Source organism: Neophocaena asiaeorientalis, unplaced genomic scaffold (genome assembly GCF_003031525.2).
Source record: "Neophocaena asiaeorientalis asiaeorientalis breed wild unplaced genomic scaffold, Neophocaena_asiaeorientalis_V1.1 scaffold57, whole genome shotgun sequence".
Lineage (NCBI taxonomy): Eukaryota > Metazoa > Chordata > Mammalia > Artiodactyla > Phocoenidae > Neophocaena > Neophocaena asiaeorientalis.
In genome coordinates this window covers 4,379,026-4,404,525 of record NW_020172731.1, presented here as the reverse complement: position 1 = coordinate 4,404,525, position 25,500 = coordinate 4,379,026, and the positions used below count along the sequence as shown (strand labels likewise).

At 37.0% G+C, this 25,500-nt stretch overlaps 1 protein-coding gene across 5 annotated transcripts in view; it reads right to left on the bottom strand.

The window, feature by feature from the left end:
• Window positions 1-5,175: 5,175 nt before the first annotated feature.
• The window catches only part of PARP8 (poly(ADP-ribose) polymerase family member 8), a 181,482-nt gene continuing 161,157 nt past the window's right edge, over window positions 5,176-25,500 (bottom strand). For 2 of the 5 annotated variants that reach the window (XM_024740347.1, XM_024740350.1), the window contains 4 exons: window positions 24,317-24,386; window positions 23,365-23,449; window positions 13,056-13,135; window positions 8,604-11,430 (listed from right to left, as the gene is read on the bottom strand). In XM_024740347.1, coding sequence (XP_024596115.1) covers window positions 11,297-11,430; window positions 13,056-13,135; window positions 23,365-23,449; window positions 24,317-24,386 — 369 coding nt within the window. In that variant the 3' untranslated portion in view covers window positions 8,604-11,296. Of the gene's footprint in view, window positions 6,213-8,603; window positions 13,136-23,364; window positions 23,450-24,316; window positions 24,387-25,500 lie in introns of those variants that run through there. The other 3 variants (XM_024740349.1, XM_024740351.1, XM_024740348.1) reach the window with 2 other exon arrangements.

Sequence of the window (25,500 nt, the reverse complement as noted above, 5' to 3'; positions counted from 1 at the left end):
CAACCTTTCACCTTCTCACCTTCCACAATGAGGCTTTTGAAAATATGTCAACACATATGAATTGGAGTGTGATTGTGGAGATAGAGTGTGGGTAAAAGTGCAGTTTCAGTCACGCTGAGGGAAATGCTTATTTACGTGGATAAATATGAAAAATAGCAGATGAATAGAAACATTCATTTTTTAGACTTGAGTAGCTAGACAACCTGAAAGAAATAATAGCACCAGAGCTGCAGAGAAAAACCCAGTGAGTTACTAAGCATTTAAACAAAAGTTGAATTTTGTTTATAAAAAGTAGCATGAGAAACGTGTGGGATAGAGTCAGGATTAATATGATTTCTCTAGCTAGAGGGCTGAGAAACAAATTTCTCTTGGAATTCTTCTTGGTTTCAGAAGGCTCCCACATTATGCCAGAGACCTCCTTGCCTTCCCACTTTCCCTGTCGTTTTTCACCTGTGCTCCTTTCCTTTGTTGGCTGCTTAAGGAATGAAAGGCCTCACGCCCACCTCTTCACCCCACATTAATTAACAAAACAAAACAAAACACATGGCTAATTTTTCCAGGTTTCCTGAGGGCTTTCCCAATTGTGTAAAAGGACTTTAGCTTATTAAAACCCCTCTTTTCAACACTCTTTATTTTTGTTTGTTTGGCCTACAGAAAAAAAAAGCAGTCCCATAAATACTGAAAGGAATGAAGCAACCTCATCTAATATGTCAAAGGAGATTTTTTGTGTCCTGTGAGTTTCCTGGGAATTTGATACCCAGGGTGAAACAGGAGGTTTATGGCTAAGTAGGAGGGGAGAGGCACCAGTGGAAACTGGAGGCTACACGGCTCTAAGGAAGAGAATCTTCAGGATTTACTCCACTTTTCGTTTCCTTTCTGTAGCCAACAACTACACTCATCCTGACCAGGCCTGGCCAGGCTTTGACATGAGCCCAGGAAATGCCTTTGGTGCACTTAGGACCTCCCCTGCTGGCGCCTTTCCCCAGCCCCTCCTCTTTCCCCAGCCACCCCACTGCCTGCTGGTCCTCCACACTCTGTGGTCTCTCATCAGCCCCCTCCTGTCGTCGGGACGGTGCTGCTGAAACCCTCACTCTACTATTTGATGTGAGAAACAGGTTGTGAGAAAAACGTATCAAGGTAGCTATTTCCAGGCTTCCCTGGTGGCGCAGTGGTTGAGAGTCCGCCTGCCGATGCAGGGGACACGGGTTCGTGCTCCGATCCGGGAGGATCCCACATGCCGCGGAGCGGCTGGGCCCGTGAGCCATGGCCGCTGAGCCTGCGCGTCCGGAGCCTGTGCTCCGCAACGGGAGAGGCCACAACAGTGAGAGGCCCGCGTACCAAAACAAAAAACAAAAACAAGGTAGCTATATTTTCAAGGCAAATTAGGAAATATAGAGAACAACCAGGATCCCAAGTTGAGGTTCAACTATTTTCTCTTTTCCCAGAGGGGTTTTCTAATTGCTATTTGCGAATAGTCACCATTTTGTTATAGTGAATTTGCAAAACAAGATTTAGATATATTATTTTCCCTCAGTTTATAATTTGGTACCATTGGGGTAGAAGGGCAGAAACCACTGAAGGGAGTGTCTATAGCATGCAGTAAAACTGCTTTGCCTGCAATATTCTCACATTATAATTCTTAATTTATTCATCCAAAAATATTTGCTGCTCATTTACTCGGGGTGGTGGTGGAGGATACCCAAAAACAAATATAAACAGGTTTTTATTTGGAGGCGGTTCCATTCTAGTGGAAGAAAGGAGGCAAGCCTGGTGCTGTTACCTACAGCAGAATGTGATGGAAGCCACGAGAAATGTTCAAGTTAATGGCTATCAAATTGTATGGAAGAAAGAGATTGTATCTGGTGATGGACTTCGGGGAGGAGATAGGATTTCTTCTGAGATTTTTAAGAAAAGAGGATTAAGGCCAACTGATCTGACAGTGGGAATGGGTAGAATGATTTGGATCAAAGAGAGTGTGAGGAAGAACATAGAATTAACAATGTCCAAGGTTTAGTGGATTCAGGGATTAATGGGGAAACTGGTTTGACAGAAAATAAATCACGTGTAGTGATTTTGTGATAAATAGAGATGGAAACTGTTTGGTTTCTTCATAGAGGGCTTGAATGCTGTGCTAGGATGTGTGGTTTATACAGTAATGAGAAACCACAGGATCGTTGAGCAGGGTAGTACCCTGACAAAGAGGTCTTCAAGGCTCGGTGAGAGGTTTCCTTCCATGTACCCACCTATCACGTCATGCAGCATCCTGGATTGTAACTACCTCTGTAGGTACTCTCTTAAAGACCGTAGACACTTTTAAGGCAGGAACTACTTCTCGAAAGTGAAAGATGGGCATCTGGAGAACACCTGTCACAGAGTCTGGTACATACCATGGGCTAAAAAGAAAAACAAGTGTTTTGAAGAGATAAATGAAAATATTAGGGCTGACAAATACTGTAGTAGTCCAGGGAAAGCAGAGATTTTTTGGATGGAGACTTGACAGTTCTTGGAGACTGAGTGGATGCAATGGGGAAGAGAGATGGTTTTCAACCTGGTGAGTTTGAGAATGAAGGTAGTCTTGAACAGAAATAAGGTTGTCAGTGAGCCCTCAGCACTGCTTTTTCAATGGGAAATGTGTTGGTACACACTTCCAAACCCTCATCCTTAGAATTATGCAAGCTGAAATAGCATTCCCGATCCCTGAAAACAGATGTCAGTCAGACATTACAAAAGAAAATCAGTATGTTTATGAAAGTTCATGCTTGCTTACACATATGTTTTAGAACTTTTGTATACTAAACAATGAATCATGTATTTGTTGATGCTTTTTGAATGTCTATATGCAGCTTAATATTTTGCCTTAGGTCCAATGTATGAACAGTCTCTTTCATTCTGAACAAATTAAGGAAACTTAAAGAGGATGGAAGGTGGTGGATCTCTTATTCATTGAATTTTTATGTTACATATGGCAATAATTGTTATACTATTTATGGTAATAAATGATGACTCTGCCCTGTTACTTCCCCCAAATCATCCTGGTTGGATAGCAGAAGTGGAGAAGGTATGAAAGAGGTGGAGAGAGACTGTGGTCACCTTCAGCCCAAAGTGGTTGGACTTACTCTTCGTCACATTTTTCAGTAATACTAATAAAAATGTAAATATTATTTAATTGCATGGTTTTAAAAAATTAAACACTTAAATGTTTAACAGGTTAAATTTATGAAATTAAGCACAACATTAGCAAAGAAAGATTATTGGTGGTGGTAGGCAGAGTGTAATTTTGAGGAATGCAATTTTTTATACAAAAAAACCCAGAAGTAGTGGTAACTATAAGTCAGTTCCCCCAAACCACAAAGTATTGCAGGAATTTGGAGCAGGGAGACATCATTTATGGCTGAGTGATCCAGAAAGTATTCATGTACTTGAGGGTATGAGAATTATGGCCTTGAGTTATAGATAGATTTACAATAGGCAGGAATGCAAGGAAAAAGATTCCAAATAATAAATTGCAAAAAGCTATGCTGTTCCACGGCCGTTGCAGATTAGAACTAGAAAACTGGTTATGCTCTAAGCCTATAACTATTAAGAAATATGTATCCCTCATGTATATGCATGGCTGAGTCGCTTTGTGTGCACCTGAAACTATCACAATATTATTAATCGGCTATACTCCAGTATAAAATAAAAAGTTAAAAAAAAGAAAGAAATATGTATCCCAGAAGTTAACCAGGAAACACATAAAGAACATAATGTTCCCAATTACACAGCTGCAAAAATTAAGTTAGATGTCACAAAGTAGTAAGTATATATAATAAAATTCAGGTTCCTTGCAATTTATACCAAGTTAGAAGAATGTAGTTCCTTTGGAAAGAACCTTATTTCCTCACTGACGTAATTATAGATGTATTTAATTCCATCACTGATTTATTTTTATTGGTAATGAATATTAGTACTTTAGCCTAAAATATCTCTCTTCCTTGTATGTCAAGTAGTTAATGACCTGTAAATTAACTCTTAAGTATGCTAAGGACGCTCAAAATTTAAAGTAATTATTTAGCAAAGCAATGATCCTTTGGTTATGCAAATTACTGACATTAAATTATAAAGTTGTAGGTACCCAGTTTTATGGTTCATTCTGGGCTCTCAAAATGACCTAACAATCCAGGTATTGCTTGTTCCAAAGTTAAATAATGGGAAGATGAAAATACATAATTCAAGGGTGACAGAGAAAATGTTACCCACATCTAGGGATTCCTCCAATTTCTGCAGGTGATAGAGCTGGAACCCCGGGGTGATGATGATGACGTTAGCTTTGGCTTGTTATTCTCCCCCTGCTGGGTAGTTGTTTAGATTTATGAATATATTATGTGCCAATTACAAGACATATTTTTGGCTTTAATGTCACTTTATTTGAAGACCATTTTCATCAGATGGACATTTAAAGCGTACTTTTTTTGTGTGCCTACTTAGTGTCAAACACTTACCAAGTACTGGAAATAATCTGTGCCTGGTGGCATGGAGGAGGGTGACCAGGAGAAAGCAGCAGGCAGATCAATACACCTTTTCACCGTGTGCTAAGTGAGACAGATGAGTGCCGGTCAGATGCTCTGAGAAGACTTAGAAGAAACATCTGGTCCAGACTGGGAGGACAAGAGGAGGTTCTGAAAGAAGTGAAAACAGGTTGAGGGCCAAGAGGAGTAAAAACTGGAGGCTGGGAGTGGGGCTGTCTTAGGCAGAGAGAAAAAGCCTGTGAAAGGAGATGAGTAGCGACCGGCTGTCCTCTGGACTGCAAATCATTCAGGGTGGTTCCAAAGCTGAGTGTAAGGATCGTTGTGGTGGTGGTGAACAATGAGGCTGGAGACGGAAGAGGGAAACAGGGGCCTGAAGTTCTTATTTTATTGAGTAATAAATTGGAAGACATTGAAGGATTTTAAGTAAGGGTTTTATAAAATGAGATTTGCATTTTAGGAAGATCACATTAGCTTCAGTATTATGTAAGGGGGTCAAGACAGTTGTGATATTAATGGATGAACAACAAGGTCCTACTGTACAGCACAGGGAACTATATTCAATATCCTGTAATAAACCATAATGGAAAAGATTATGAAAAAGAATATATATTATTAACTGAATCACTTGATGTACAGCAGAAATTAACACACTGTAAATCAAATATACTTCAATAAAATTTTTTTTTAAATCTAGTAGCTTATTTAGTGGGGACCAAAATGTAGGAGGGTCTGCTGTGTGCTGAGTTAACCCTTTAGTTGCTGCATCTGGGCATGTGGGACTGAGGCAGTGTCTCTTCACTAACACACAGAACTAACATTCAGAATCTTAACAGTCATAGGCTGTACTCATATGTTCTAGCTGAATGTCTGCTCTGGGGAGAGGGTCCCAGATTCAGTCAAGGAGAATCACGGGAAGATATTGATATAACCCACATAAAAGTTAACAAAAGAAGTCACAGGAGAGATCAAGAAAATTGAACGCACTCAAGACACTCACACAGAGGAATTTAAATGACCTGGCTATTGATTGGTGGGGATTGAATGACAGGGAGGCACTAGGGGATGACTTGCCTCCTGGCTTGAGTAAACAGGTGGATGGTGTTCATTGGCTTTTTGAGAGGAGAGTCAGATGGTGGGGGGTTGGGGGCACTGGTTAGAGTTTATTTGAGGTATCCTAGGAGCACCGAGGAAGAGAGGTTTGTGTGGCAGTATTTGATCATATGAATTTGAAGCTCAGGGGAGAGATAGGAATAAGAGTGCAGGTTTAGGAGTCATCAGACTACAGGTGGGATCTGGAGCCATGGCGGACAGCATCTTCCAAGCAGAAGAGTAAGATGCCACCATCCTGGGTGATGAGTCTTCAGTGTCGCCCAGGCTACAGTACATCAAACACACACACACACACACACACACACACACACACACACACACAACTTGACAATATGATGGATCTGGGAAATGATAAGTCACATCACAACAGACATGAAACTTACTAAACTACTACAACCATTCTCATGCAGATCTCAGTACTGAGCAAGCCCGCTTTACAGGAGGAGGGTGAAGTGTGTTCGCAAACATGTCCCCTTAGGGTCCAGAACATCCCTCCTCTACCTTTCCCCTTCACTTAGCTAAATGTGTGCTTTTAGGCTTCTTGGTGTAGAGACAGCATTGGTAGGCCATCGTCTTCAGGTCGTCCTCTCTTTCCTGAATACCAAAAGGAATAGGAGAATTTTAATTGATCTCCAATACAAAGTCCAGGGGAAAATTCCCAATTTATATCAAGTTATCTCTAACACACAAACTGGATCTCTTGTTTCCTAATTTACTGCTTTTTCCTAAATCCTCTCCATCTCTTCTATCCACTCTTTTTCTCAGTTCCTCCTTCTCCAGGTCTTTGTACCCGTCAGAATTACTAAAACCAATGTCTAACGTTTCTTGCTTTCTGCCTCCTCTGAAATCGTTCTGAATACAGCTGTCAACAAGCTTCCAAAACTCCACTTTCATGATGTCACTCACCCAAGGGCTGACAACGATTTTTCCACTGAAGTGTAGACTTCTTTCCTTCCAGATTCTCCAGAATAAAACCACACCCAGCGTGTGCAATGGTATTTAATGACCCCTTGATAGAACTCTTCAAGGCAACCAGACCTAACTCTTCACTGACGCTTCCCATCAGTCTGCTGTAATTCTTACACTTGTTATCCATTTTGCCAAGCTAGGATCTCAACAGGGATAAACACGGTTTATTAGAAAGAGCACAAAGATGAGATTCAGAAACACTGACCCTAGGTTTGGAGCCTAGTGATCCCTTTGGCAAGGTGTTTAATTTCTCCTCTACAAGAGATAAAGATATCTGCTAACACATTCCACAGTTATGTGGATGGGAAAATGAGACAATCTGTGTGAATGTGCTGTCTAAATTATCAAGAGCTCATAAAACAGATCCTATCTAATTAAAAAATTCTCTTATCTGAAACTCAAGAATACCTGGTTTTTCAACTATTGATAGGTATATATATTTGGTATCTTTGAAAATTTCAGTCTTCTTAGATATAAGTTACAAATCACTACTATTTGAAATAATTTTAAAAAGGGACCCGGAAGTTAGGAGCAGAAACAGAGGCCAAATACTCAGCAAATTCTCAACATCGGCTTTCCAAAAAAGCAGCCTGTGTAACTTTTAAGTTAACCTGGAATGTAGAACTATACTCTTATATTATATTTGCCAGTTATATTCCTATGAGGAGAAATATCATTCCCCATGAGAGGGAATGACAGCTCCACAAGTCTGTAAGATTGAGCCATGAAGTCAAAAAGATAATTATCAAAAATTTGGTGGATGAATCAAAAACTAAAAACTCAAAAAAGTTAAGTGCTTTCTAATATACGTATTATCTACAACAAAGCAAAAGCAGATATACAAGCAAATACAAGCAAATCATTGTAACTTTGCTGCAAAAAGATTATGAAAAGTGCTGAATAAGTAAATGGAAATACTAGTAAGACACTACTCATTAACACTAATTTAAGGATTAAACGTCTTTTTAATAAAGGATTAAAGGATCGAAGTTGCCATTTGGATTGCAGTTTCTGTTTCAACAAATATAAAAGTATGAGTTTTTATAGGTTCACTCAAGATTCTTTCATCTGTAAGCCTGCTTTCCATCCTATCTTTGTTTTACTTGTCCTCAGACTGGGGACAGTCTATTAAGTGTTCTGCTAATGCCCAAGGATCTCGCACGGTATTTCCCCCATTGCTATGATGTAGATGATCTGTTCCTTCCCTAAGTGTTGCCTGTATTGTTGGTCTTTCCCATTCAGCATCACTGGCCTTGTGCTATTCATGAATTATTTGCAAACGTGTGTGTTTTCCTTTCCCAAATAGACTGAAGGCTCCTTAAGGTCAACACAAAATCTAATACTCTCTATTCCTTATACTGAATGTCAAGATGCATATTAGACTCTAACAAGTATTTCTAGAGTAACTGAAATCAAGTCTAAAAACCAGAAGTGTGTTATCTATGGTTTTGCAGCTATAAATGTAACATGAGTAAAATATTTTATTTATTACAAGAATGTAAATTTAGCTCCTCATAAATATTTACTATTAAAGTGTTTAGAGAACCATATTTATTTATGGACTAATACCTTATTCAGTTAATGAAACGTATTTTATAAAGTGGTGCTTTAACAATTATTTTCCAATTACTAACCAAGTCAGAAGTGCTTAGAAAATTCAAGACAGTTCATTTGAAATGCTCCAGTTGGTATTATGCCAAAGTGTTTATAAATAGAGCATATATGTAAAATGTACAAAAACCTTTTGCTTCAATCCTGTATTTCTTGATGGAACTTGAAATTAAAATGGTACTCACATGACCAATTAAATCTACTGCAACTACTTGGGGAATACTGGCAGGAAGAGTTTTTTCTTTTATTCCCTCTTATTTTACAAGTATTTTTAAGTGAAAAGGGCAGCATCATTTTTCGAGTTTATTGAGAACTTCAAATATCTAGTCCCCAGAAGCAAGATTCATCATGAGGAGTATCTAAGGCCTAACCGAGTTTTCAAAATAGTGCCCACATATACCGTACTTGTTGAACAAATTCAGATTTATTGAAAGTAAACATTTACATTGGCTACAATGTTAGAACTATTACAAAGCTGGATAAAAGAGGCTTAAGTAGCAATAGAAAGCAAGTGCAGTAAAAAGTGAATAGAGAAAATATTTGGCCTTAGTGATCTTTTGGCAGTATTTACATTATGTACATATTGTTAAATATTTATAATAACTCTAAGGCACCAAAGGCTAAAGAGCAGGTTGCAATACTATTTTGTGCACAAAAGTCAAGAAATTTATTGTAAAGAAGGCTGTAGAATTAAAGAAACATAGGCATATCTTAATGTTTACATAAAGGAGTGGCTGCGTTTTTAAAATCTCAAATGACACATTAAATACCGGGCAGATTGAGGAAATTATTTTTAGAACATTAAATTATGTTGACTATGTAAATAAGCACTATTTTTTACTGACTTGCTGGTAAATGTGTAATGTAATCTATTCTTCAACACAGCTTTTTCACACTCATGGATATGATATGTTTTGTCTAAAAACTACTTGAAATTCCTTTGAACTACAAAAACTTATCCTAATATATCAGAGTGTATACAAAATTCCCAAGAAAAATTTACTGGATAATAATATACATCAAATTTATATATAATCTGACAAAAATTTAGCAGGCATTCAAGAATATTTGAATATTCAGTCTGCCATTCTGGCACAGCAGTTGGGATTTTAATCCTTTAACTGTTAAAGGTGGGCAATTCTTTGTGGCTTCAGGTGAAAGGACATAAAATTGGCCCACATAGAAAACCAATCCTAAAGGGAACTAATTATTTTCAAATTTTGCAACTTGAAACCCCTTCACTTACTCTTTGGGTGATAACTATGTTATTCATCACTGGTGATTGAAATGTCCATATTACTGTATTGTCAAGAGGTAATTGACAACATAGATCTAGCATGGTCTTGACTGTCATACTATTTGATGACTTCTATTTGTAAAATTTTATTTGATCCTTATACTGAAAACCCAGACTTATCTTGACAAACAGTCTATCATTTGTCTTGAGGTAGTATAATAATGAATTCAGCAGGACAATAGAATAACATCATAATATTTTTAAAATGTGCTTCAAGTGCCACCGTGAAATCCATACATTTAGATGGTAGACAGTCCAAGGTTGAATGGACCTTCATGACGTATTAAATCACTATCTGATGAAGTCATCCAGACTTTAACAAGGATAATGAGGTCTTCCTTAGAACTTTCTGAAACCCCATGCCCTAAGGCAAGTTATGGTACAAGTTATGGTACAAAGTACTGATAAAATTCTTTCAGTGATAATAAAGATTCATAGACTTACATATTAAAAGTTTCCTTTCTTTTAGCTAAGGGGAGAATAATTGAGGGATTTCTTCTCTAAACTCTTAAATTTTTCAATGAGAAATATTCATAGCATTAACAATAGCTTGAGTAGGTTTCTTATATCACACAGTATTTGAGAGTGAATTTAAGGATGTGGCACTCTTATATTTAAATTTTAAATTTAGAAACCACCTTCAAATCCAACATTTGACTGAGATTTGCTGAGCAGCAAAATAAAAATCATTTTAACATAACGCAATCTAAGGCACCAAAGTACCTTACCATAATGTATTCTACAGCACTAGGTTATATGTATATTATTACTTTTTCTCTTCTCGAACGTTCAATCATTTTCTTTTCTTTTTAAATACAGTGGACAATGAAAGAGGACAAATTATTCATAGTGAAATGTTTACAAAATCAGTAATGCAGGAAACAAAGTAGAACTAATAAATTAAGGCTCCTCTTCTCCCACTTGAAGAATGAAAAGAAATGACTGCCTTTGCTCAGTGGGTTAATATTAAGTAGTAATGACTACATAATTAGTATAACTATTACAAAGAATCAGTGAACAGACTTCAAGTGATTATAGAAGTACAATACAATATCACATGTTCGGAATTATCAAATAAGTCAAAAGAGAATATCTTAACGAGGTAACTGAATCAAGGCATGATGATAATGTTTAAACTTTTAAATTTTAAGGACCTGCTTGGGTTCTGAAAGCATGATATTCATCTACTAATGGGTATTGAAATTAGATTCTGTAGAAATAAACATCAGTTTACTATAGTATTCCCAATATCAAAAGTCCAATGAGAAGACTGGCTTTATTTTTAGACACAGGCTTAAAAAGTTTTGACAGTTTTTCAAGACAAACTAAAATCTGTCATTCTGCATTGCAAAAGCATTCAATTATCATGAGAAGACATCTTACTATCATAAAAGATGTCTATTATCTGTAATATTTAGTGGACATTAAAACTATCAATTACTTTCCTTGCTCTGATAGATGAATCTACTTTTACTCTTAAGTTGACAGTAGAAGTTTGTATTATAATGTTTTATCTCCCCTAAATAGTCTCCCTTGAGTCCTCCAAGCTACCCTTCCAGTTCAGATTCTAATACTATACCCTTACAGGTCACTCAACTGTTGAATAAATTCTTAGTGGATTAGTGGTTTTTAAATTATGCTTGGAGGCACTTTAAAGGGTTTTTGGAGGTGCCTCAGTGGTCCTAGTGGCCAAACACATGGGGTTTCAAGATTTCAATTTCCAAATCCTACTATTACATCCTCATATTTATGTCATACATACATGAATGTCCCACAAAATTAATTTGAAAATGTAATTTTGTTACTTTAAAATATTTTTAAAACACAGTAAAGGGATTTGGGAGTCTTGGCAGAAAGAAGCAAGGAGTCCTCTTGTCCCATGTAAAGTCTTCAGATATTTGGTCACAGAACTGAATAAGATACTGTATCTTGGACCTACAACACCAATATTATCCCTCAGTCTGGCCTTGAGTTCAGAGGCACAAGTCAAAACAGATCAATGTTTTAGGTGGATCCTATCACAATGATTAATATCCGTTCAAGTCTATTTTTGCAGAAATAAGTGGCATATCAATTATTTACAATATAAGAAAACAAACAATTAGTAAATGCTTCCTAGATAGCAATCCTTAACAATGTGCATGACCTTTGTTCTCACCTTTTATACCAAAGGAACAATCACAGAATTTATATTACACTTGCAAACGAGTATACATTTTTATTTTTTCTTTCTAAGTAAATTAGAGTCAGATATGAGCCTTGATTCAGGGTTTGAATAGAGTGGCAGACTTGCTAATTAAACTGCTCTCATGAATGGCCTTATTCCAAAAACATCATGTAGGAAAAGAAACACTGTCAATTAAAAATTGTAATGAATAAGAACTTAGGTCCCAAAGAATAGTAATGATTTTGATGTACACATGACTCTTGAAAAGAGAATGCTGAGAGCTGGTGTTATTGTTCTCTATATAAACTTATTCATGTTCTTTTAATATAAAAGAAACTTCAAAGTTTGTCTTCTTTCTCAATATGAAAAAAAAATAAGCAGAGGTATTAGATGAAAAATATAAAAATGCTGGTGTGGTACAAATAAATGTAGAAAACGTTCCACAGTAGGAAATAAAAATATATATACTGTTGTTTTAAATTCTGAGGCCTTTCTTTTAAACATATTATCATTTGAATAAAGATGTTCCCCAAATTATAATATTATAAAGAGTTAAATTTTAACTGAAGGGAAAATTCTTTAAACAAATAGAAAACTTGTTTGCAAATATTTTCAGTGAATGAGCAGTGGTGAATTTGGCTCATATCTTGGTTTATGTCCAGAGAGAATATTATTTTCTTACTGAACATTATTTTCTTTCCACTGAATGAGAACAGAATTGTGGAGCTGTGCCATCTGTTAAAATACACGTATGTGTACATACACACATATATGCACGATCATACATTTTGATGCATCAATCTATAGATATGTATATTACATACTTTTGGGCAAAGCACTGTATCTAAGACCTAATTGCTTTTGTATATGGAAAAGTAACAGATTAGGAAACATCCCTCCCCAAAACATTCGAATGTTCATACCGCTAATTATATAGCACATCAGAATGTGCAAACATTACACTTATTGCAAAGTATCTTATAGATTTAGACGCCATTATAAAATGCTTTCAGTTCTATTTTTGTACCCTAAGATGTCGGTATATAATACCAAATTTCCAATTAAAGAGTTTAATATAAAAATATCAGCACAAAACTGTTTTTTCAATCTGTTTATTGTGTGAGGAACCCAAACTTCAGTTTAAGTGCTGTTGTAATTTTATTACTAGATTCCATAACCCTACAATTGATAAATTTTATACCATTTTAGGTATTTAATGAGAAACTTAGAAATACTAAGAAAAAAATCAGTATTCAAAGGGTTAATTTTGTTTATAATAACAATAAATTATTTTATCATCTTCTTCAGTTCAAAATCCAGCTTTGAACCCGAGGAAGGCTTTCAAATCATGTTAATTAAATGGTGGTCCTTTAACCAGTAGCAGTTTGATTACCAATTACTCGAAGGATCTCTTTGTGAATGCCTCCTTCTTGTGTGTTAATATTTGTGTCTCCCACTTGGCCATCTTCGTAGCTAAAACACAAGACACAGAAACATAAAACATTCGAAAAGAAGAAACATTCAAAAACACCCCCAAAGCATTTAAGACAGCTTAGAAATGCTGTCTGGTACCTAAAGTACAGCCCAAGGGAATCAAGAGCCAGAGACAGGTGCTTCTCAGTTGTGTTTAATAATGTGCTCACATTACTGAACACGTGATTATTCTACGTCATGCCCTGATTTGACCCTTCCTTTTTAGTTTTAACTTTTTAACCTCACATAAAGCATTGCCTGAGATGCGGGAAGCACCCCAGTGTCTTTGGCTCTGCAAACATTTTTCACAGCAGTTGTTATATGAAGCCTGCTGAGAAAGAAGATACTGACTTCAGTTTTATGTTCCTTGGGTTCTGGATTTCTTAACTCCACTCCTACTTCAATCATTTATTTTCTGATCAGTGACACTCTCAGAAAAATCACTTCACTTTCCACCATTGCTCCTTTGCCATTCCTGCCTTCTAATTATTATTCTGTTGTAATCAGTGCTGCATTTTTTTTTTATCACTGGTTGCTCTATTTAGTCCGACTACAACAATATTCTTATTTATGCTGGTACTACACACAAGAATGCCAGTCTGCTAAGTTTAGCTAAGCAATAGAAGTGAAAATATAACTTTAAAGGACAGCAATTACTAAGTCCTTTAGAAAGAAGTAATTACATTTTAGATGATAATTCATTTCCTCAAATAAACTTACTTGGGCAATAAGAATTTCCCAAGAATGAATTTTTAAACTTCCATGATAATATTCAGAGTAGAATAGGTGATGAATTAATTTTACTTCATAAAAATGACTTCAAGACAGAAGCTTTAGAGAAGTGGTAATTACTTCAAAATAGATAACCAGGGGTGTGAGCATAGTGTCTCAAAGATTAATGTGTGCCACTGTCTTTTCCTCACCATGCTTAAATTCTCCTGAAATAGCACAGTACAGAAAAATGAAATAGATGACACATAACAATGAGAACTTAGGTCCTTACCTAATCAACTACTTAAAAACCTAGTGATGGTTGCATCTATATCGAGTTTAAACTCCTAAGAAGGGACCCAAGTTTGCCTACTTGGTTAATTTTTACCGTGCAAATACACACACACATACGTATACATAAGGCACCCAATGGTGAGACATTATTGTAAAAAAAAGAATGGGATATGTGGTACAAAGCCCAGTTGTAATTATTTTCTCAGGAGTTCAAACAATAAGTGCTCTGTTACAAACTAGAGAATGTGTAAGTGAAATGCTTTAGACCTAGATCTAATTGGGTGTTTTGTAGCAAACTGTGTACAGATATATTTTATTGGGCAAGTAAAATATATGTTAGCCTGGCTTTTGTATAAATCCAGGCTACTCACTGGACCAAGGGTAAGCTAAGCCATCCATAATTCTGAGCCAAGGCTGGGGAAGCAACCTGGCTTGCAGGCTTGGCCCACATGAGATAATGGTGTTTTATCAAACCAACTGGCCTAGCTCCTCTAGGATACAGATTATGGAAAACAAAAGAGACTGACGAAAAGAGAATGAACCAGACACAAAGGAAACCATAGTGCTTTGAGAGAAGCGGGAAGAGTGGCAGGTCTTAGAACTGCTTTGGTTCTTGATGGCTTCCCAACTTCTGATACCAGTCTACCATGTATCTCCATCCTAAGTTTCCTAATAGCTGTTTATATAAGATATTTTCAGCTTAATAGATACCAGCCTACATATTACCATCTCTGTTCTTTTCAACTTAAAGTTGACCTTGATTAAGGTTTGCCTGTAATACATTACAACTTCTCATTTGTCCTCAACCCACTGCAATCATTCTTCAGATCCTACTACCCTACTGAAAAGTACTGACAATGGTTGCCCATGGCCTCCTAGCTGATAAATTCCAGAGACTGTATCTGCTATGTCTGCAGCATGTAATACAGCTGACTGCTCTTTTTCTTAAAGCTATATCATCTCTTCCCTCCCTAGTTGGCCCTTTGATTATTAATTCTCAGTCTCTTTCATTGCATTCTCTCCCCTGGCCTCCCATTTCAATGCTGGTTTTATCCACAATTCCCTCCTCAGTGTTCCCTCTTTTTATGATATGCAAACTCACTTTACTTTAGTCTGTCCCATTGTTGTAACTATCACCCACATGCTGATTCCTAAAACTGTATCTCCAGTCCTTACATCTTTCCCTAACTATAAATTTCCTACAGAAATCACAGAGGTGGTATATTCAAAGTTGAACTTAACTTCTTAATACAAAACTGACTGCTCTTTTCTACTCTGTCAATATCTGTTTGAACTACCATCATCTACCCACCCCACCAACATGAAAACTTCAGTCATTCTTGGTTATTCCACGTGCCCAAATCCAATACATCATCAAGTTATGTTGCTTCCATTTCCCTAGTTATTCCCACTTGCATCTTCTCTCCATGTAATACCATCACCTTCGTTTAGGCATTCATTATCATTCATCTAAACGGGTGATTTTCAAGTGGCAGGTTGTGTACAGTTAGCAGGCTTTGAAACTAGGTTGTCCAGGCTAGCATTTTCCAATGAAATTAGAATAAAGTAGGACAGAGAGTATTGACTGCACCACACAAAGTAAGATTGTTCTTTCCCAAGTCACAATGTCAAATTCATTTCTTTCTGTAGTGAGAAACGCTGACCCAGACTATTGTAATGACATTATAACTGATCTTTCTCTCTCTACACTTATCCCCCCCATCCCTCCTACAAGACTATTCTCTGCCCTGCTAGAGTGATGCAAATGGCCTTCGCTTCACTTGCAGAACAAGATCCAATGTCACTGGCATGGCACACCTGGGTCCTTCATAATCCAAACCTGAACTTCTTCTCTAGTCATGACCCGTCACTCCTCCCTCACTCTGCTTCCCAGTCAAACGGAAGCGTTTGCTATATCCAAGTATTACACATTCATTGACACTTAAAAAGCATTTGAAGTTAATGGAGAGGAGATGAGACTCACATTCTTTAAATAAACTATAATAATTTATAGAAAGAACACAGGAGGAGGAGAGAATAGAGAGCAGGAGTGAGAGAATGAGATTGAAAGTATTAAGAAAAATGCTGATTTTTCCATTGTCTATGAAGCCCATAAGGAAACAAAACAGCTGCGGGCTGAAGGATAAAATCAGTCAAAGGCATTCAGGTGTCTTAAATTATGAAGCATATATAATAATAAAGGTAAAACCAACTACCATTTGAATTGGTCAACCAGCAGGGCTTAGATAAATGAATTACTAGTGGCATTAAGACATTTATTACAATATAGCATACAGATTATTTTGCAGCTATTTATCAGTATTGCAGACAAACACTAAGTTGTTAATATAACACTGAAGTTCACTTACGTCCTGGCAGCAACAAAATTAAAAAAAAGAAAGAATTACAGCAAGAATGATATCAATAGGGAAATGATACACTTGACTGGGGTTTTCTACAGAAGGAAAAATGAAACCACCTAAAAGAAGACAAAAATTACTTATGTTCCTAGGAGTATAAAAAGATAACTTAAATTTTAATAAATAATAAACCAATTTGCTTTAATAGCTATGAGACAATAGATGGAATCTGGCTATCTGGAACTCTCTTGGGTATGTTAGGAAATTTCATGGACAAAAACTTAAATGTATTGACAACCTTTATTTTCAAACTGATTGTAGCAGCTCTGTGACAGTTTTAAGATTGGTTCACATACATTTGTTTTCTTTTCTTTTTTTTTTTTTTTTTTGCGGTACGCGGGCCTCTCACTGTTGTGGCCTCTCCCATTGCGGAGCACAGGCTCCGGACGCGCAGGCTCAGCGGCCACGGCTCACGGGCCTAGCTGCTCCGCAGCATGTGGGATCTTCCTGGACCGGAGCACGAACCCGTGTCCCCTGCATCGGCAGGCGGACTCTCAACCACTGCGCCACCAGGGAAGCCCTACACTTGTTTTCTGACTCCCTAAATCTGGAAGCCAGAAATGATAGCACTGTTTTTCATTAGTCACAGAGAGGAGAAATTCAATGTGAACTGAATGATATCCAGCACTTCTCCAAAGTTCTTGTAGGAAATCTGATGCTGTAGTGTACTGTCTGCTTCAGAGCCCTGTATAAATCTGTCTATTAAGTTAGAACATTCAGTCTTTTGTCATTGCTTTCATTCAATATGTATTACATGTTTCTGCACGAGATGCAAGATTCCCAAACACGGACAGAATTTGCATTTTACTAGGGGAGGTAACAGAGTTATGCAAATAACTGGAGGACAAGGCAGCCTGGGTGATACAAAGAAAGGGCAAGCAGAACTGACAGTAAAGACAGATCCTGTCTGAGTGGGACACCGGGAGAGGCCCCACGGAAAAGACCATACAGTTAAGTCTGGAAAGATTGGCTAAAGGCTGAGCTGGTGAGAAAGCCAACCATTCCTACTGACCGAGCAAAGGCACATTAGCGGGGAAAAGAATTTCAAGTTTTTTTCAAGAAACAGCTTGGATAATAATTTTATTCAATCAGTGGTTTGTATGCGTAACTGAAGTCAAGTCAGATGGGCACTATATTGCAGAATGCCATGTTTTTTTTTGCAGTACGCGGGCCTCTCCCTGTTGTGGCCTCTCCCGTTGCGGAGCACAGGCTCCGGATGCGCAGGCTCAGCGGCCACGGCTCACGGGCCCAGCCGCTCCGTGGCATGTGGGATCTTCCCGGACCGGGACACGAACCCATGTCCCCTGCATCAGCAGGCGGACCCTCAACCACTGCGCCACCAGGGAAGCCCAAATGCCATGTTTTTATTTGTTAATAACTATCAGCCTGTATGAGCAAGGAATAATCAAACTCTCTTTCTGGAAAAATAATGTGGTATAAATTGTATGATCTTATTAACCATAGCTAACTCTAAGTGGGAATATGATGGGTGATTGTCTCTCTTTTTGCTTACCTTTGATTTCAGTTTCTGTACATTGAACAGGTATCACTGGTGTAAGGATGGCAATGTTTAAAAAATCTGGCATTTTAAAAAACAGATTAGGAGCAATGAAGAAAGCAGAAGCATGGAAAATAACTAGTAACCTTTTGGTGTACTCTAGGGGAGAGAACGATACACACTGAAACAAAGGTGTGAAGAAAACTGCACATGTGAAATGAATTTGACATTGTGACTTGGGAAAGAACAATCTTACTTTGTGTGGTGCAGTTTTCTTCACACCTTTGTGAAGAAAACATAGAAGAAAACTGTGAAAAGATGTAATTGGGAACTGATGACTAGTGAGCATGGAAGAAGGAATTGAAAACTATAGCAATAATGGGTTCCACTTTGTACATAATGATTTTAAGGTATTAGTAGACTTTGGGGGACAAAATATCCAGCAAGCAGTTCTAAAATGGGCATTTCATTCATTCCTACGTATCTGCCAAGCACTGTGCTAGGTACGCAAACACAAATGAGCTGTATAGTCCCTGACCTCAAGAGGTATACAGAGTTAATGGAGAAGACAGTACCTAAAAAAGAACAATCCAGTAATAAACACATGCCCAGGGTATTACATAGTAACAAAAGGGAGCAGCACAAAGGCATCAAGGGAAGTTTCTGGGAGGAGGGAAGACATACATGAAGATTTAAAAGAGGAGTGGGAATTAGATAAACAATATGAGGGAAGAAGATGGAAGAGAGAATTCAAGATGAATGGAGAAAGGAAAGAGCAAAAGCATGGAGTGTGGAAATCCCAGCACACAGTTCAGGTTGTGCAGCATTAACATCATGGGGTGAGAAACAGTGGGCAACGAAAAGTGGTGGGCCATGCAGCTGGAGACTGGATCTCCTCCACCTTCAACACAGTGGTATTGAAGGAAGAACAAAGCACCAAGGAATCAGCTGGTTCCCTTTGTAAAGGAGACTGGACTTCATCTTATAAGTAGTAAGCAGCTATCAAAGACTTTTAAGCAGGGGAGTGATGTGGCAGTTTCAATCTTGGAAAGAGATCTGGGTTAGAGACAGAGAAATTGGATTCATTATAGACTTGGGATAAAGCAAAGCTCCCAGATCATATCAGCTCGATGTCACACAATTTATGTCACTGAGCCATGACTGAATGTCCTATCTTTTAACTTCATAAATAAGCTGTCTCCTTGCTATGTTCCCATTCAAACACTGTGTATCTTTTGCAAAATCATGATGCAAAGTATCTCTTATTTCATGTAACAGCCATGATACAATTATTTTATAAATTTTTCCTGTAGCTACCTTTTTAGATATATTTCAAACTTTGACCTAAAATTAAAACAATACATATTCCAAAATATTTTCCTTTTGGCCTTCTTCTGTTCATTCGTTAAAAATTTGCTGACAAGCAGCTGTACATCAGGTACCGTGCAAGGTGATGCAGGGCACGCAGGACAGTAAAAACACAAGAGTAGGAGTCTGCCTTTTAGGAGTTCACAGTCTTGTGGAAGAGTCAGATACAATGAATAAGCTGAATTTTAAATTGAAGTTCTGCACTGAGTTGTAGGAATACCAGGAAGAGAGATAAATTTTGATTAGGAGCTTCATAGAAGAGGTGGTATTTGAGCTAGATCTTAAAAGATAGAATAGACTTTAGATAGGAATTCCTGAAATTTATTTAGCACCGACATCTGCTTGACGCAAGAACTGAAAATACCCTGCATCACTTTTCTGCAGATAGTCTTGTTTTATTTGGTCCTTCTTCCTCCTAAATTTCTGAACTTCTTGAAATATTTTGAGAAATATATACCTTAAATCGACGTAATAGAGAAACTATGGAAACGATTCATTTGCAGATCTGCCTGCTCTAAATCAGAGAACCACTAAAGCATCAAACATGTAGGTTGTAACACCAGATAATAAGCAAGATACAAAAACCTGGCGGTTCTTAACCTTTCCTTGGTCCCAGACAGTTGAGGGAGAAGACACACTCCTATCTCTATGAGTTTACACTATGGCAGTGGTGGGGGCAGTGTAACATGGGGTGCCCATGGCACTAGATACACCTAATCTGAAAACCTGCCAAATCATCAATTACCTTCTCTTGGATTTTATTATTTATTCCTATTTCTGGAAAATACCAATAATAAGTTTTCCTCTCTAGCTTTAAAATCCCCATTTCATAACATTTTTGTTGTATATGACTGGAGCACCATACGTCATTACCCCCGTGAAACTTCTGGCCCTTTTTAAAATAGCTGCCTTATTTCTACATATTGACCTTAATGTCTTTGTACACGTGTCTCAAGGTCAGTAACGAAATCAAGTTCTAGCAACAATTCCTAGACCCTCAGAACCGTCTGGAATCTGTTCTTAACATCTGAATTATTACCTTTTGCCTGAAGCACTTATCTTTGATTAAGTTTATTCGTTTTTGGAGTCTTCCAACAAATTTTTTTCAAACTTCTTATTCTCTTATTTTTTTCCTAACAGATACCTTCCTTTAAATTTTACTTTTAATTTTTTCTGATACCCTGTTCTAAAGTTTCCCCCATTTTTCTCTCATTCTCTGTTATTGTTTACTTATTGGGAAGAATGTGATTAGGATATTAGATGACTGTTTTATTTATTTATTTAATTTTATACATTTTATTATCTCCACTCTGGAAATCAGATTAGCATAGAATTTATATAATTTTTAATATTTTCAGTTAGTAACAGATAAAACGGAGGCCTCACCAATTTATATCCTAGTCATCAGGCAAAGCATCTAACTTTAGAGATCACATAATGTGTTAAAAAAAAGAAAGGATGAAATAAGAATAGAAATTGAGTTTCTGTCTGATTATGGTATATTTGATAACTCACTTCTTTCTCCTCAATTTATTCTTTTCCTAGATAGTGCCATTCACCAGGCAGGCACATCACTAGCAGAACTCTGTGATTATATCTTTTATAAAGAAGGAAAACTGATGGTTGTAATTGGAATGTACATTAGTGAATGGATTCTCCTTTTCATGTGTTTTGAATCTTATCAATTTTCCTTAATTAGTTCCTTCTCTCCTGAGGGAGCAGGAAAAAAGAATGAAGTCTCATTTGTGTTTATAAAGGAATGAAAATCATTACCTTAATAGAATGTTTTCCTTTGCATTATTTGGAAAGTATCTGAGTGTACTGAAGGCTTTTTCTTCTCTTTTCTTCAGATGGTCTTTCCTCACTTTTTTCTTATGAAATATAGAAATCCTTCTCTCCAGTCAACATACACACACCCACACATATACCTCCACTGATTTAGTTTACATATAATTTATGTAAAACTGCCAAGAGGTAACACGAGAAATGTTTACTGCCTACTTCCATGTCTAATGTTATTTAGCTCAACAACTATGAATTTTAGCAAGATGCTAAAAGGAGCAGATTAGCTGATTAACGACAAGCTAAGGAAAGGCCTCTGGAGTTACTTTTCCATGAAAATCTCCAGCTCACACAATGAAATAACTTTGTGATTGGAGGTGTCTTTTGGAAGGCCGACCTTCTAACAATGGGTAAGAGTCAAGATGAGCAAGAAAGAAGAAGGGAAAAAATATTCAATGAGTGCCTTTCAGTGGAGACCTGCACTGTGCTATACCTTAATCTGAATCATAACCTTGAAAAGCAGACAGCTATCTTGGGAGCCTCCAGAGCCGTGGTTGTACACTTCTCTACCTTGCCTTCTGCCCCAGAAGGGTGACTTCTATGGACTTGGTCGATATGCTCCCTTGCCCTCTAGTTTCTGGTAGAGTTTGGCCAATGGGGAGGGCGAGGTCAAGGTTTTGCTTGGTTCCAGCCCCACAAGGTCACCTTGGGCTACCTACGTCCCTGAACTGAAGGCCATGACTCCTGTCAAAGCTGATGAACTAGAAATGGCTCTCCTACCAGGTTCTGATAACTGCTTCCTATTCTTATCTTTTTGGACCTGAGGATGTATAATAGCTCTGGTGCTACTAGATCCAGGTTATTGTCCTAGACCTATGATTTCCCTATAATCACACTTTTGCAAGTGATCTAACTGTGAATGATAGAAATTATCTCGTTTCTTAGGGGCCAGTGGTTTCCTGTTGGGATTCTAACTGATACCGGTATATTGTTCTGCTGTATCTATTGATGATGTTATATTGCGTCTACTGAGGAAGCTTAGAGAGGTTATGCAGCTTGGCCAATGTCACCTCACTAATAACTGGTGAGCCTAGACACAAACTGTCTGATCAAAAGCAGCAGCAGGGTTCTTTTTACTATACTTATTGCTGTCTTGCCACTAAGAATGATATCTATAGGTATGTATATGTCTCATACTATGTAATCTATATATTGATATGTAACATAAACACAAAAGATAGATAAATACATAATATATAAATCTGGATCATAAGAAAAATCACACTTTTCAGACCAACCAAAAGAAAACCAGGCAGTTCATAAAATTTTCATTGTGAACCGTCAGTCAATAAGCTAATAGATCAAATACTGCAGATGTAGCATGCTCCAGCTATGCTATATATCGAAGTAATCATGATACAATCATTTTGACATGGCTTATAAAACAAGTCAGTGCATTTTTCCAGCTTCTTTTTAGAAAGTTACATAAACGTACAAAACAGATATACTCAACTCTTCCTTGAGGTCCTTTCTGTGACAGGACCGTGGATGAGGAAGGCTCAGGCATGGGAGAAAGTTGAGAGTTAAGCAAGGTGGGTAAAAATCAGACAGATCTACTGCACTCATTTACTTAGGGAAGAAAAATACCACTCTTGTATTTTGATGCAGCTCTTATGCTATAGCTGTGTCAAAAAACCCACATTAACATGCCCTGCATTGCCAGCCTCTATCATATGGAATGCAGATCAACTTTTTATAGGAAGAAGACCTTCTCATTATTGTTTTCCTCATTCCCAGGTCTAATATTTTTTTAAATCTATAAATAATATATGTGTATATTTATGTGTGTGTATATATCTATCTAGATACATATAAGATCTGTACGTATGTATATATACACTTCTATACACATGTATACATACATACACACAGATAGTGGTTAAAGAGACCATGTTTTTCTTCAATTCTTCTAAGTTAATAGCATTTAAACACCCCCGTTTTTCACAGCTTAGTAAAATAAAACAAAAACATTGAGTTGATGAGAAAATACCTGTCTGCTATATTTTGGCAGCTAAAGTGACCAAAGAATAATGTAGTCACTACCACCTCACTTATGGAGAAGACAATAACATAGGATTTTAAGTTTTTACACTTACACAAAAAAGAACCGTGTGCAGACATGATCAGTATTTGGGACAACCCATATCTCTCCATGTTTGTGCAGGTCAGGTGAGGTGATCACTGTAAATGGAAGAGAAAATTAAAGAACTATTTATTCTAAGTTACTGTATCCCTTCTCTTAGAAATCTAAAAGCAAAAGTGCATGCACAAATTAACATATGGAAAATGTTTCTTTCACCTTATTAAGCTATCAAGAAATGTAAATAAAAACAGTGAAATGCCAAGTAACAATTTTATGTCTGGAACACGATTAGCATAACAATAGGAAGGAAATCACTTTTGTGTTATGGTGGCAAATAGGTCCTGACTTGGGAACTATGTAGAAAGCAACTTAGCGTCCTCTATAACCATCAAACGTTGAAAAACTTGAAAGACAGTAAACAGTGGCTACCGAAACTCCCAACACAAGAAGAAAAAAAAATGAACTTTTAGCCAAAGTCAGATTTTAAAGCAAGAACAAAGGAAAGTATATGATCTTGCAAATCGCCTATCAATTTTCTGTCCTAAGTTCAGAATCGAAGAATAATTTCAGTGTAGGAATGAGAAAGGCCTACTGGGTTATCTACTCAGCACTTGGTTCATCTTTCAGATTTTTTATGGTATTATACATTCAGAAACCAACATAAAGAGGAAGGGGTATATTAACAAAAGAGAAAAGCAATACTTGATCAGAAAGAGATAATTACCATTCTGAAATATCTGCCAAGAATAAAATATAGCACTAGTTGAATTCTTGCCAATTCTGCTTTTTGGTTTTAACCTTTATGATCTCTGTTGTAAGTATTTTCCATTTGTGCCCTTAGAGATGGTCATAAGGAATAAAGCTTTCACTAGTCCATTGTGAGCATTTTGTAAACACACTTAAACTTTTAAATACAGATAAGAGAGAGAATTAACGCTATGAGAATTGTAAAGCTTTCAACTTACCTTCACATAAGGCTATGCATTTTAAGTTACGGCTTTGCAGGAACTGGGATTGCTGTCCTTTTTTCTGTGACTAAAGTCCAAAAGAATTTAAAAATTAGAGTAAAAATGGGACACTCAAGTGAAAAAAAAGAATCATCATTAAAAAGTAATAGTCACTATGATAGCTCCAGAGGTTTAAAAAAGGTCTATCTCGACCAGCAGCAAAATCCTTGAATTCTCTCTTAATGTCAATCTATATTTGTTATATCACTTAATTTCTGTACATAATCATAATTAAATTACTCTCAAAAATAAGCAAATTAAAAAATACTAAATTAAAGTTCAATAGCCTCACAACATAGAATTAGAACTCAAATTTATTTTTACCAGAAGCCTAGCATCTCTATTTAGAGGGAAACAAAATTAAAGTTGCATAATCTTTTCATACATTAAAATGAATTATTCTAGATCATCTAACTACCCAAAACAAACCCATATTTATAGCATCATTAAGCCACAGAGGTTTCAGAAACATTTCATGTAGAAAATCTGGGGGTTTGTTTTTGTTTTCAGACACTAGACTAGCTATACTCTTTTTAAGATAATCTAAAGTCACATTATTCATCAGATGGATTTTAATTGGTCCAGAATGCTTGTTTTCTCTGAAACAACCAGGGATCTGTGTTTGCCCTTCTCTATGCCTTGAGTGCTCTTTCTCCCAGAGAGCCATATGGCTCGTGCACCCACCACCTATAGGTCTTTACTCAAATAGAACCTTCTCAGAGCATCCTTTCCTGATCACCCCATTTAAAATTCATTCGAGTTCCATCTTGCATCCCACATCATTCAACATCCCTTTCCCCTGATTTTTTCTCTGTAAGATTTACCACCATCTAGCATTCTTTCTATCTAAATATATATTTAGTTTATTTATATCCACTCAGTAGAATGCAGGCACCAAGAGGATTTGTCTATCACTGATGATCACTGTAGCCCCATATCTTGGAGATGTCCAGCACTCTTATAGAAGATCAATACATACTTACTGAATATTTATTGAATAAAGGCATTTTAGGGTGAGTTTCATTCCTGTAGGAGTAACGACCACTTAAAATAATTCTGCAGATTTAAAAAGCCTGAGTATTTATCGAAGTCCTGCCAGCTAAGGGAGCTAGAGTTCACTCATCAGAGGCAGTCACCCGATT